This window comes from Mastacembelus armatus, chromosome 17, assembly GCF_900324485.2.
Source record: "Mastacembelus armatus chromosome 17, fMasArm1.2, whole genome shotgun sequence".
NCBI classification, from domain to species: Eukaryota; Metazoa; Chordata; class Actinopteri; order Synbranchiformes; family Mastacembelidae; genus Mastacembelus; species Mastacembelus armatus.
In genome coordinates, this window is record NC_046649.1 from 15,852,049 (window position 1) to 15,866,880 (window position 14,832).

The following is a 14,832-nucleotide window of genomic DNA, read 5'->3' on the forward strand; positions in this document are numbered from 1 at the left end:
CATGGATTAGAGGTTTAAGAGATTATGACACTTGAGATCTCAATGAGGCAGTGATGTTGCATAATAATATACACAATAAGATACCTTAAGTGCATTCAAGAGGTATCTGGTAAATGAAAAATATAACACAAAACACATCAGCATCTCAAGCAGAGTATATTTCACCCTCACTGATTATAGCCCCAGTAAGTTGTTTCAGGTGGGAAGTTGCTGAAATGTTAGGCATATGGTTCAAAATGAGTGTGGCTTTAGTCTAGAATCAGCATTGTTCTGGATCCACGATGCAGAGAAATATGACATTTCAACTTAAAAACAGAGACAAGACTGCTTCATTCCAAGTCCCGGTTTGCTTCAAGGTCTTAACTGTACCTATTGCAGCTGCCTCCTTGGACACTCTCCATAGACCTGCAGAAGTTATTAAACAAATCTCTTTGGTGCAGCAGATATGTGCCTCTATTAAAGTGACTAAATTCTGACATTTCCTGAAGGGAGATCTCCCCCTTCTCTAATAAAGATGATTTGTCAGCATTTGTAAAAATTCAATCTCTGGGCTAGATGTAACTCTGAGCAAGCTTAAATGATCTTTTGTGGTGATTTTTTTGGAAACTGAGTGAGTGGTTTAGATGAATATCAGTTAATATAAATTCCAAGTACATTTTTTATTTTCCCGTGAGGAAGAAAACCTCATCACTTCACAGGATATCTTACACAGGGTTTTTTGCCCCTTGTGTTTCACCAAACTAACAAAATATTTTATTCAGTTTGGTGTACTTTTCATTTCTCTGAGTTTGTGTGATTAAAAAGTATATGCTTTTATCAGAGAGAATTTGATAGCTGATAGTTGTGTGTAATGCTTTCACATCTTTCAGTTGTCAGTGTCAAAACTGACTCTGCGGTAAAATGTCGGATGGAGTCACAGAAACTGTGTATTCAGCAGAGTCTAGTGCCCTGCAGTGAATTGGAGCTTCTGATCAGCAGTTTTGAGATCCTCACATTTAACATTAAGATGATAACAAGAAAAAAATGAGCATATGTGTTTCTTTTGCCGTTGTGTTTGTGAATATGTTAAACTTTTGTGTTTCTATCTTAATGTCCCAAATAATCGAATCTGCTGCTGCCATTTTTCAGCCTTGGCTGACATTATAATAAAAGCCTTCCAGTAGTCTTTCTTTCTGAAAAGCCAAATTGCAGGAAATACTAGTTGGGCACCATAACTCAGTGTCCCCACGTCTGGTGTAATCACAGTCTGGTTTTCTGGTTCACCTCGACCTGCTGCTCCTGCCCACGTTATACCAGAGTGGACCGGAAGCAACACGCACGATCATATGTTTTCTCCTCCGATGTTCCTGACAGGCACAGGATGATATGTCATTATGTTAAGGGCACCTAAAAATGTTAGGAGGAGGGTGTAGTGTAACTTCCCCATCTTTGACAAATGGAGCTGTCATGAAAACTTCACCAATTATGGTACAGATGTTTGTTCTAGACTCTCCAGCCTCTATGTCTGTCTGTCATTCAGCCAGTGTAGATGGTCACTGAGCTGGAACCAAACCTGCATGTCTGGCTGTCTGACAGAGGACATGTTCTCATCCAGAATACTGATGGCATGTCATTTCTGATAGAGGTTTACAGTCTCTACTATACATGATTTTAAAGTTACTGAGTTGCATACCAAAGCCCCACTTTTGCCTCAGGATGATTTTAGTCCAAGTTAGGTAATGAATCTGTATCTACAAATGAGATTTTATTTAATACATTTATATAAAGGTTATTATTAGGAAACACATTTTGTTGCAAAGATTATGTTTCTGTCCACAGACATACACAGCATACACACCATGCTAATAGTTTGCCACAGTGCCCATCCAACCAAGCTCCATTTAACTTGAACTGGTGGAGCGTGGCTTAATTGTCAGTCACCTGCGGAACTGTAATATCCCAGAGCTATTTCGCAGGCTGAGGATTTGAGATTTTCACAGAGTCACAGATATGCTAGTTAAATAAATATAACAACAATTAATTCCATAATGACTACAGATTTGGTGACGCGTCACCATGCTAGAGCCATTATCTGTAGAAAACCTATTGCAAAGGTGTTGTAAGTCAGCAGCACTGTATCAAGGAAGGAACACTGACTCTTCTCTTAGTGTTTATTTTGTAAATTCAAGGTTCATGAAGTATATCAGCTTGATAGAAACAAGTAAATACTCTTGTATTAGGTCTGTCAGCAGCTGCTCCAGGTTTGCATGTTATTAGCACTGCTGGAAGAGGGGCATTGGTAGGAACGATGCTATTCCTCCTGACGTATTTATAAAATTGGTGTTGTCAGCTTCATAATGAAGCTCCTAGCTTATTGTCTCACTGTGCATGGGCGGCACAGGAACGGAGACAAAAGGCGTGGGAAATTACATGGGAGCTTGTGCCCAAATGTGTCTCTATTCTTGGCCCTCTTTTTGGAACAGCATGGAAGGAAAACCTTGAAAGGAGTGAAAGAGAGAAGATTGAACAGAATTAGACAATATAACATAGATTTATTTCTTCTTTAGTAACGGAAAGAAATGCAGCAGACCTGTGATCATGACCTATGTTACGAGTAGCATCACAACAGCATCATTACTACCTGATGAAGGCAAGGCTAAACAAAAATCATAACTAATGTTAGTATCAATGCTTAATAGTTGATGTGGCTTTACCATGTTATAGCACGATGATTTCAGTTGTGGTTGAAGTATACTGATTGGCATTTCCATTTATTTTAACAACTGCAAGATTATTAAAACAGGATGGTGATGAGATACAAAGCCAGATGGTGCATGACAGATTACATGGTGCTGCTTGAAGAATGAAATTGGATGAAGAAGATGATCTAGGCATGATGGCTGAAGGCTACAGATACTGGTAAAGGATAGTGATGTATGATGTGTGATGGACCTAGCTGGGTTTTTTTTTTTTTTTTTTGCTCTAAATTATGCAGTAGCTAAATTTAAGGCATTTAAAATGCATCTCACAAACCGTGCTCTACATCTGACCTCTTATTTGACAGTAGACTGGTGTTTCACATAGATGACAACAAATTATAGTCTATTTTAGCATTCGTAGGTCATTTTCAGTGACCTGACTCACTAAAATCAAGCATAAATCACCCCTGCTCCCAAAAGATGATCACTGAGGAGGCATTTTTGTGTTGCAGTGGAATAATACCAAAAGTAACACTGATATTATTGGTACTCCTACATTAACATAGAAATTACAGAATGAAATACCACATCAAACTATTCCATAAGTGCTTTTGAAGGCAAGTTTTAAACTATGACACCAGAAGTGAGCGGGGGTTTGCAAAGTAAGTGCAGAGGAGGCGGACGACTGGGAGCCACCAGTCCACAGAAACCTGCTTGTGTGCATCTCTCTGCTGCCTCCTCCTACGTTCTCTTGCTGGTCATTTTGTCATCTACACACCAGTTTGTTGCCTCCGTGTTTCCCTGCCCATTCCTGGTTATTGAATTCACACGGACCTTTTCAGCTGTTCCATTCTGTCCAGCCAAGTCTGCAAACCTCACCCACAGTTTCTTTTCTGCACCTTGAATTTCTTCAGTTGAGACATCAAATGAATAGTAACATATTGGCTGGTGGAGTGTTTTGATTCTTACAAAAAGCAAAAGTCAAAAAGTCAAGACTCCCACCTATTCATCCACCCATGCATCTGCAGTACAGGTGCAGGTACAGACAACAAACATTGATCCTTAGCACTTTAAATTTGGTTTAATTTTCTATCAGTGGAAACAGATAAATTAGCAGTGAGCATCCTGAATATCTAAAAAATGGGGCTTCATGCTGTTTATTTAGCTTACACATCTAATCCCCCCCCCCCCACACACACACATTTATTGTCACACATACGCTGTTTCTCTCTTTCTCTCTCTCCCTCTCTCACACACACACAGAGAGACACTACAAATGCACAAGCACTCTCTCAGAACCTGAATTTTAGAGACAGAAGCGTCTGGAATTTTTTCACAGCCTCCCACAGACGTCCTCGAACCTATCATTTTCTCTGCAGTGGAGCAATTGTGACGTATGCTCGTCGCTAGTGCAGCTGAATTTTAAAAAGCTCTACACCCACGCTCAATACCACTACTGCAAGTGTAATTATCATAAACTTTCCTTGCTATCTGTAGCCCCTGTCTCTCTGTGATTCTCCTGACATATACGTTTGCAGTCATTGATTCAGTGTTGATGCAGAAAGGGGAGGGTGAAAGGGTCTGGTAAATGTGTGTGTTTATGAAAACTGGTAGGTCATTGTGTAATCACTGGTACTGTTTAATCACGTGGGGGAATCAAAAGCATGTTTGCATATTCGTACTATGTGTCTGTGTGAGGGTGTGTGTAGCTTTCCATGTGTTCTTACATGCACAGATTGGCTTCTGTTGCACCCAAACTGCACTTTGTTTACATTAGGTGTGTGAGTAATTCTCACAATGTCATTAGGGAATAAACACTGTTGTACTTTAATTAGGGGGAGAAACACCTAATATATATTTTTCTGTTTTAACAAGCATTCCTAGGTGTGTTTCTTTAGTGAAATATAATTAAGATGTTTCTAGAGAATTGTTTGACAGGCCTACTTGTATTTTTTTGGGAGAGCCACAGTAAGTGCTAATTGTGCCACAGGAAGTTGAAAAGTCACACCCAGGAAAGCATCAGTGTTCCCGAGGAACTTAGATTTAACAGTGATAATTTTTCCACCCCTTTTATCTTAAAGATGTAGTGCCAGATTTTTAATTTGAGCTGCTTCTTTTCTCCTGGTGGGGTTGCCACTGTGACTTCATCATCCAGGGAATACCTGTCGTCTTTATTGGAATGTGGTAAATTAAATCTGTTGATTACTTTCCAGATTGTTTCTATTATAAAATATGAGAAACTAATGAAAAATGCCCGACACAATTTCCTATAGCCCAGGGGTCTCCAACTCCAGTCCTCGAGCTCCACTGTCCTGCTTCTTTTCCAGCTATCCCTACCCTTGAAGTTTCTGATTGGCTGAACACACCTGATCCAGCTAATCAGCAGTGGGTAGGTCAGGGATAGTTGGAAAACAGTGGACCTTGAGGACTGGAGTTGGATACCCCTGCTGTAGCCCATGTTAATTATCAACAAATCGCTTTATTTATATTATTGCATCTACTTCTACTTTTTAGATATTAATTGATTTACCTAAGGAATTGTGTTACATTAGCCAATCAGTGCTTACTGTGTACAGGAAGTTGTGAGCCACTGTAGCAATTAGAGCTCACCTCCTGACAGTCAGAGGATACGTAGCACTGTATCTGAAGATCTGAAATCTGTTCAAACATGTTGGGAATTTAAACCCTTTTATAATTCTAATTAATTACAGCAGGCTAAATGTATTAAGCTAGACACTCCTACAATTATTTTATGATCTTGGTATGTTTGATTAAAGCCCTGTCTAAACGCTAAGTTAGACTCCGAGCCTTATCACTGTCTAAAACAAACACCTGTCATCATAACAAGCTACAATGCTAATGCTAGTCATATAAATGCAGACTTACAGTTTTCATTGAGCTCTTATGGTAGTTTAAAATAAGTATAAATAAGTACATGTTGTCTTCTTATATCCAAGTGGCAGGCAGATACTTGCAAGTATTTCTGCTAGCAACCAGCTGAAATTAAAAATCCATCAGGAGTGGCATCAGGAGTCATCTGGTATGATTGAACACTGCAATTCAGATTTGATGTGTCCGGTCTGTGATGACACTAATCACAGTTTCTGACTCTGTCCAGTGAGGTCAGATGTCTCTTCAATTAAGGATTTTTTTTTTTTCTGATCTCCTCCATGTGGGAACCTGTGCAAAACATTCACGTTCATATGAGGCTATATTCATAAGCATGACATCAATACCTATGAAAAGTCATGAACATTTTTGTTCTCATTAAAGCTTGTGAGTCACTGCTGTGAGTTTTGATGCTGATTTGTAACGCAAAGCTCTCACCAAACACTTCTGAATAATGTAGATGACATGTAGTGTTGTGGTTTTGCAAAGCAGATAACACCAGAGGTTTTGTCTTTCCACACAACACTAGATAATACTGGATACCTGTCTGGCGTGATTTGTGCTGCTTTTCTGTATGTGTGAATGAGGTCAGCAACACCTTATTGTCATAAAAAAATTAGGCAGTGTTTGACTACAACCTCCTACTAGTCACTAAGCTGCATTCATGGACTATTTCTGTTCCCCTGTTTGCCAGAGGAAGAACATGAAAGAGTCTACATATGTGCAGGGCTGTCGTCCTCACGCTGACTCATGTTCTAATACTGACAAGGGGTTAGTAAGCTTTACTCATGTGGGTCGAATACATCATGCCATCTGCTAGACAACACCAGAATTTGTTGCGCGTAGTGTCTGCGTCCTTATATAAACACACCAGTTCTGCCTGTCTGTCATGTCTGCTGTTCCGACATATTTGTCCTTCGGTTCCTGCTAATAGATATTCAGAAGGTATCACAACCTCTGAAATTGCTTAAGCCCTGAAGGTAATTGATGGTGTTATGAAAATCATTTCCAATTCAGCCACTGACTATCTCCAGGGTTACAGTAGACGACTGCAGTATGTGACATCCGAGCAAGGTTGTTTCATTTAGCCCAAATATTGACAGGAACCTACTTTAAAATGCAATCTGCAAATCAGTATACACTTCCTTAGACCGCCCCCCTCTGGAAGTGGCAGGTATATTATGTTGAGTGATTGCACATAATGCCTAATTGAATTAAATTAAGATGATGAGGGAAAACTAAATACATTCTAATCAGGGACATTAATGTGTTTTTTCCAATAAAACTATATAATGATACAAGCTCAGTGTTGAATTTAGGTGTTTTAGTTCCCATTAGATAACAAAAACAAAAATGACCCACCTTGTATCTGAATTTACTTTAGATACATGTATATGCAGTGCATTTACAAGTTGATGTTGTATTTGTAAAATGTTGGAAAAGTAGGAAGGGCTTTTGGGCTTTTCTGAAAATCATTTTTGTTTGATTTTGTTTTTGTTTGAAACCCCTTGTGTTGGTAAGGGCTTTGAATGTAGCCTAACACAGGTAAAGGACAAAGGCAGGTCAAAGCCATGTTGGTAAAAGAACAACAATACATTCATGTTTGTCACAGTGACGCACGCAGATGAGATAAACGACCAGCACATACAGTTATGACATCCACTGGCAGATGTGTACACACACGCAGATACAGAGGCGTAATTCAGGAACCTTAAAACATGCTAATCCAGTTTTTCTGAAAAACCCTCCCAACTACCATCAAGATACGGTTACAAGAGGAATAACATTTCCCTGTGGGACACAAGAGACGAGACACACAAGAGAAGCTCTGTTACCTGGTCAGCACTTTGAATTCCCAGGATTTACCACGGCACAGGTTTCTTCTGGACCACACGGCAACAAAGACAACAGGATAGTGGATCAGTGTTAAATCTCTTACTGCTTCACATGTAGGACCCTGCTAACAACATCTACAATGCAAATTAAGAGGAGGAAACGACTCTGAGTTAACCAGGACACATGGCCTTTCTAGTGGACTTTCTGTTCAGTACTGGTAACCACATTACCAGGTCTTCATAGCAGACACATCATGGACACAGCAGGATGCAACTGTAGAAAGAGAGATTTTTTTTTGTAGCACTGCTGGACAAAAGAAACAGAGAACTTGCTGGAGCTGAGAATTGAGCAGCACAGTTATACATGAAAGAAGCAAAAGAAGATGAGACCCAGGAGGAAAGGAAGATGAAAAGTGACCAATAAGTCTGAAATCTTCAGGTACCTGGATGTGTCCTTTTTGAAGTTATAGTGTGAATCATGAAGATGACCCTGTGAGGTTTTAGGTGGACCATGTTGCTGTGCTTTGGGAGTCGCGGACGAAACCGACACCACGAGACCGAGTGGAATGAAAAGGACTGTTTACTTGATGAGCCCCAGATCATTCCAAACCCCTGTTTCCTAGACACAGGTAAAGGCCAGAACAATGAGCACTGGCAGCTCCACACAGGACCTAACTTCAGTGTTAATGCATTTTATGGGTAATAGTCACTACTGTGTTTCATAATCAAGATTTCACTTGTCATGCATATGTGTAGTTACAGTATGTGCCTTAAAGTAAAGCAAAGGAATTCCTTGAATAATTCCTTAAATGGTTTTAGTTGTTTTCATTCTAACACCGCTCTGCTGATAAGAACACAAAAAGAAAAATGTGCCAAGTAACACTTCCAGTATCAGGATGTTACTCATACTCACACAATGTTATGAAATGTCAAAGGCCTTGATTTTAAGGTTTTGGCATTTTGAGTAGTTTTCCCCCAGCAACTGCTCAGTTTTTCAGCTGTTAGGAGGCTTTAGGGTGTTTTTATGAAAACAATTTTTCAATCAACTGCTGGTGAGAATGTGTTGCTTGGGCCACAATTTCCAGCTTGTGTTTATACTAGGTTTCCTAGAGTGATGCAGTCATGGCTATACCAGATCTTCCACAGTGACACATTCATACAGTTGTCAGTCAATCTTGCCCTTTTGTTTAAGGTTTTCTCAGCCAAAATCCCTTTTGTTCAGAAGTGACAAATTCTAACTTGTTTCTTGGGTTTACCAGTAACAAAGGAAATGCTGTCATGAATGGTTTTAGCTTAATACCCAGGTATAGAGAGGCTGGTTCCGATTTATCCTGAATGACATAAAAACTATATTCAGGCAAAGTATGCCCATATTGATATCAATTTAATCCAAGGGTAAATTTTCTCCAGCTTTGTGTCATTCTGGCACTTTTCGTTTTAACCACAAAGGGGCAGTGTTCCAGCCCTTAACCACATAGTAACTTAAAATGCTGCAGAGCTGAGCAGGTAAAATCTAGCCTGATTCAGAGGGTGCAGTTTATAGTACATGGCTTGGTATGTGTTGGTTCCATTTTAGTTCGCTAATGCAACATAAAGCAGTGTACACCCTTGAAAAAAAGGAAACAGGAGCAGGAAAATGTAAAGGCTGTTTGGTCTTTTCTTTCTTAACGGTTCATCTGAATAGAGTTCACATAAGGATCTTCCTCAGTGTCTCAATGTGCCAGTTTTCTCAATGAAACTGGGTGCTGAACAGCTTCAGCAATAAATGTGTAATTATGTTGAGATGCATAGAATGCTATTTTACATAACATCCAATGTGCCGTTTTGTGCCACAGTAACCTCCAGTGCTTTAAAAAGAAAACTATTTCCTGCCCATAAATATCTGTCAGCCAGTCTTGGAATTAAGCTTAAGCTCCCCCACAGTGAGTAGGCTGTGTAGTGGGCTGGAAGCGTGGTGTGTAGTTGTGTGGATACTCCATGTTACTAACACAGGTTATGGCTGCATTCGTGTTCCATTAGAACCTGTAGTGAGAGGCAGGCGTTTTTATATTGGTTAAAGGTTTTTCCCTTTCAGTGCTACCTGACCGAAGTGTAGTTCAAATCAAGCGCAAACTGTGCTTGATGCTTCAAATTAATACAGTTTGGAGGTCACTAATAAACTTTAATTACTTGTTGTGATTGTGTTTACTGTTGGTCAGAAAAACACAAAATATCCATTCATGGCTGTTTATGGTGGATTATAGCGTTTGTTGATTACAGCTGTGTGTATTCAGCTCAGTGTTCTCTTACTCATATTCACTTTTGTTTGTTTACGTCTCTGGGGGCTAAGAACAGCTCTGGAGAAATCAGGAGGGCGTGTTTAATGCCCATGGGATCCACTCCTTGTTTTCCATGTGTCCTGGAAGGCAGCTGAAAGTTCAAACAGAGACACACTCCCTCATGCTCTACATGGCAAGAGCTCAGAGATTAAGGGGTTTGTCTGCACCGCCAACAACAAGGATTGCTCAGAGTTCGTAACTTGTGAAAGAGGAAGGATGATTCGGTTTTGTTTTGTTTTTTTAAGTTGCAACTTTTGCAGCTATTACAGATATGATATGCAAGCAGTGGATAACCTGTTTTTCATTTGTTCATCTGCTTGTGCAGTACAGGTAGAGCAAAAGTGTGGAGAGAAAGGAGCTTCCATCTAAATGCCTGTGTGAGGAGCCAGAGGATGCAGGTGGCAGTGAGGCTTTGCTCTAGCTCATTTGAAGTTTTTTCCCATGTCAAAGGTGAAGGATTATGCTTGGCATAGGAATTTAGTCTGCAAGTGAAGGACTTTATTAACTGAATCTTAACAACCTTTGGGCAGAATGTGAACATTTTCCTGTGATATGTGCTTGGAGGTTGTATGTATGAATCAGTTTAAGTGAAGTGCCATGCTATTTCTTAGCAATGGGACAGTGGATGTGACCCAGAGGAATCCAGTTATTAGCCGACAGGAGCAGGGGAAAACTGTTTACCACATCTCTGTAATCTTGAAAGAAACACAGGGAGATGCAGCAATGCCAGAGGTGGGAATGGGACGGGTCACCCACACCCTGGTGGAGAACTGCCAGCCAGGAGGAGAGATAATTAGCATAGTGCCAATGGAGAACTGCCTCAGGCTGGGCAGGGCACAACAGGAGCTTGACAGGTGGCCATCCTTTAGCTATGCAGGTAGAGCTGGGAGGCAAAGAGAGGAGGCAGTTGTAGAGGAGAATGAGGAGGAGCTGAAGGAGGTGGAGGGAAAAATGAAGACCAACAGGTTTTTGAAACTACCCTCCAAGAACTCACGTAACTCCTCACATCAAGGCAAAGACGTGGCAGGGTTAGCTGCTCTGACAGAAACTCAGGAACAGTACATTAGCAGCTCAACATTACACACTGTCCCTGTCCATGCTGAAGGGATTTTCTTAAGGAAACATGGCACTGAGGCAGGTCATAGATCTCTGCCGTGTGCCGAGTTGCAAAGGCGGCATCGGGACGAAGCTCTGGTTGGCAGAAGGACGGTGAGTATGTATGGCAACCCAATCCAGACGCAAAGAGATTCTCAACCTGAAATAGAAAGACAGCTACAGAGGCCCAAGAGTGTTTGCATGCTGGCAGGCCGTGGTTCAGTCCTGTCGGATCCCTGGGCCCTGCAACCTTTCAGGAAGGTGGACATTTTGGAAAACACTCAGCAGCACAGGAGCAGGAAGGCTGAGTTGAGGGCAGTGGATGGCCTCAGTTCTGCTGTGGCTCAGCGGCCTGCTGAGGTAACCCGCAGGGTTCACCAGAGGAGCTGGAAACCCAGGCCTGTCAGTATGACAGTACTGGAGCTCAGAAAGAGAGGCTCTGATGATGAGATAGACAGACAGAGGAGCTGCAGCTACACAGACAGCGATGGAGGTGGCTTTCTCAAAGGGGGCTTTCGTTGGAGGCTATTTGGCAAAGCATCTGAAGATAAGAGCAAAGAAAAGCACAGTGACAAAGATGTTAAATCTTCTTCCAAATCCACCAAATCTGATGCACCAAAAAGTACGCTGAGCACCTTAAGACGGAGTCTCAGTCTGCGAATCAGGAGGCCACAATCTCGGGATAAAATTAATTTAGGGTCTACGGTGGAGTTGAAGGAGTCCACCCAGTCTAAAAGTACTTCTGAGGACAAAACAATGGCTCCACAGCCTTTTTCATACCTCACAGGAAGAACTCTTCCAACTTCCAGTGAGCGGACAGAAGATGGGGGCATGCAGTACATTCAGTACCACAGTATGGGGAAGATCAAGGTGATGGAGGTACCGATCTGTCCACCAAAACTGTCTTCCAAACCAGTTCAGGAAGAACCAAGCATATGGCAGCTCATAGCCAACCGTTTCAGGAGAAAAGAGCAGCCAAACAGTGGCAAATGTGAATCCCAGCAGTCCCAGAGCAAAGACACCAGCCAATATCCCTTGGCTGGGGATAATAAGTCCCAGCCAGTCGCCATAGAGACTCTGGCAGACATTGACTCCCACAAAGGTCAAGGTAAGACCTTGTCAAGATTGCAGAATTTATTTCTGAGCTCACTTCTTCATTTATAGCCCCTTCATTCACTGCAAAGAAAGTTTCAGCTCAAGAGAAACATGGAAGTGTGTGTTGTTTCTTTTTTTGGGGGGGAGCATTTTTTTTTTTTTTTTTTTAAAGGACGATCAAATGAAAAACACATGGGGGATTGTGAGGTTGGATGGTGTTCAAAAAGGTCTGGTTCCAGAGAGTCCTTTTGGAATTTCTGTTTCTGTTTTGAGTACTTTATTTCTCCAGTGTTTTTCATGTGTGTAGTGCATGTTTGTATGCACTTACACAGCGAGCACTTTGCTGTGCATAAGATTGTTGAAGTTCACTAAATGAGTAGGCAAGTACAGTAAACCATATAAGAACACATTATGAGGGATTGTTTTATAGTGGTGTAACTGTGGTATAACACAGGCCCAGTACTGGCTCCATGTTACCCAGACACAGGGCATGGGAGTCTTGATAATGCTGTCTGTTGGCCTCACAGAGACGCAGCTTAAAGCAGTAGCATTAAAGCAGTTAGTGGCTGTAATGGGATGTGTTTGGCTGCCTAGCAGGGTTAAATTAAGAGGGCTTACTTGCTATAATAATGGAGAGAACAGAAGATGACTTAAACACTGTGTTTAAATGTTAACTCTGACAGTGGAATATGTTTGTCCAGTTGCCTTAAAGATCAGGCAAAGGGACACATATTTATAACTATCTGCATTAATAGCTGTGATTTGCTGCATTTGTGCATCAAGTTGTAATGTCACACCTTTATACAAAGACCATGTATGACAGCTTAATGACTTCTACTAAGATCAGGTCACATTTCCCCTGTATTTATTCTCATTTGGTCAAACTTTAAACAAGAAAAGCAGAGATCTCATTCCTCAACTAGCATAAAGTTAGTAATTGGTCCTCAGGTCAACCTTGTTGAGCTCCTGATCTATGTGTATACACACATGACATGTTACCAAGGATACCGACTTTGTGTCAAGTGGTGTTTGTCCATTTATTCCACTGCAGAGTCAGTCAGTCAGGCACTAGGAATGTAGGTGTGCCGACCAGCCTGAGTAAAGTTAGGTGTTCAATGCCCTGGGCGGGACCCGGCGCCTGTTGCTACCTGCTTAAGCGTTAGCTCCTACATTAAATTCAAGAGACCTGAAGCCCAGCCCTCCCACAGCTAAACACTCACATACATGTGCACACACACACTAGGTTTAAGTGTGTACGGATGTTTTGTTTGGGGAAGGAAGCTAACAGGGTGAGGGGCTTGAGAAGCACAGACTCTATCCCCTCTAACACCTGTGGATGAACAAAGCCACTTCGTCATGGATGCATGAGTGATCAGTGACCTGTGTGCTGAGATGGGGGGTCTTTAGGTTGGAGGAGGGGCTGTAGGTCATGAGGCGTAGGTGGCAAGAGGTGCATTTATCTAGTGAAGGTTGAAAAATTGGGAACGGCACTGTGTACTAAGCCTCAGTGTGCAATATCCATAGGATCCAGCAGACAGTGGAAGTGCTCACTGATGCATAGTGATTTTACCTTAGATTGACTTGCCATTATGTCAGTGTGAAGAAAATCTTCCACGAGTCTGATCCATCCTCCTATATCTTGAATCTGACATAAAATTCATTCATGAGGATGAAATTCTCTTCACTTATTTTTTGCTGTCTTATCTGATACCACTTGCTGTCATCCTGCCAACAATATTTTGTGTTTCAACTTTGCCTTACAGTTGGAATCTACCTGCCTGCTTGAAAATCTGCGGATTGAAAATTAATTTAAAAGATACATTATTCATAGCTGCAGAAATAGATGAACCAAACCTTCAGCAGGTAATTATGTTCAAGACAAATAAACATTTTCGAGGAACTTGGGACTAACAGTAACACTGTGATAATGCCCTCACACCTGCCGCAGGAAACATGGGGAGTCAGTGAGATATTAATAAAAAAATCACTGAGCGGTACACAGGCTAGGCATGAGCAGAGGGAAATCTGCTAATAACTGAATATAATTTCCATTTGAGCATCTGCCACTGCAAATCCCAGCAAGGGTGCAATTTGTTCTTCAGAACTGTTGGTTCAGTAGGTGAGCAGCATCCTGCTGTTCTCCTATATACAAATGGTGAGCATTTCACCAGTAAGTCTTCAAATGATTGTTTGATTATAGTTCTTCCATATTTTTGTGTGCAGTTTCTTCATCTGAATTTATGGCTGACTGTTTTCATGAGTTTGTTGTCTTGCATTGTTTTAAGGGCAAAAAAAATATAAGCAAAATCTGTCAAATCTTTGTCTCTTAACATCCACCAACTGGGTCAGTTAGCCTGGACATAATATTACAAGACTTTGCAATAACCCTTTGCAGATCTCATGTTAGATAAGAATCCTATCCTAACCCAGGTGGTCCAATTTGTTTTTAGGGAAGTGATTAATGCCTGCAGAAAACACAATGCTGTAAGTAGTAATAATTGCTGTAAGTAGGGCAGGTCATTCGGGCCCAGTAGACTGGCATGACATAAAGATTTTTACCTTGCTCCCAATCTATTGATTGTGTTTGTCAAGGCACCTCCTTTGATAGAAATAATAGACTGATCATTGGGTGCTCCAAAGCAAAGTCAACAGCTCTGGGTTGTGTAAAAGGCCTTGGAGAGCAGCACATAATAGGAAGATGGTACAGGACCATGTTGTCAAGATGTGCATCATAAAGGGAATGTGTGTTGGTCATGAGGTTTGCAAATGAGGAAAGTAGACTTACTAATTGGTAGCTAAATTGTCAGTCTGTAATTTATTACAGTGGGAAAGAATGGGTGGAGACCTCAAAGTTATTCTCTTTCATTCTAAAAACCACTTGACATTCACTGCACATAGAAATACATGCATGTATGCAAATAC

At 41.2% G+C, this 14,832-nt stretch overlaps 1 protein-coding gene across 4 annotated transcripts in view; it reads left to right on the forward strand.

The window, feature by feature from the left end:
* The window catches only part of agap3 (ArfGAP with GTPase domain, ankyrin repeat and PH domain 3), a 103,799-nt gene that overhangs the window by 29,349 nt on the left and 59,618 nt on the right, over positions 1-14,832 (forward strand). For 2 of the 4 annotated variants that reach the window (XM_026313481.1, XM_026313482.1), the window contains exon 1: positions 9,929-11,923. The exons of 1 other annotated variant lie outside the window; for it this stretch is intronic. In XM_026313481.1, coding sequence (XP_026169266.1) covers positions 10,318-11,923 — 1,606 coding nt within the window. In that variant the 5' untranslated portion in view covers positions 9,929-10,317. Of the gene's footprint in view, positions 1-9,928; positions 11,924-14,832 lie in introns of those variants that run through there. One more of the 4 variants, XM_026313480.1, reaches the window with a different exon arrangement.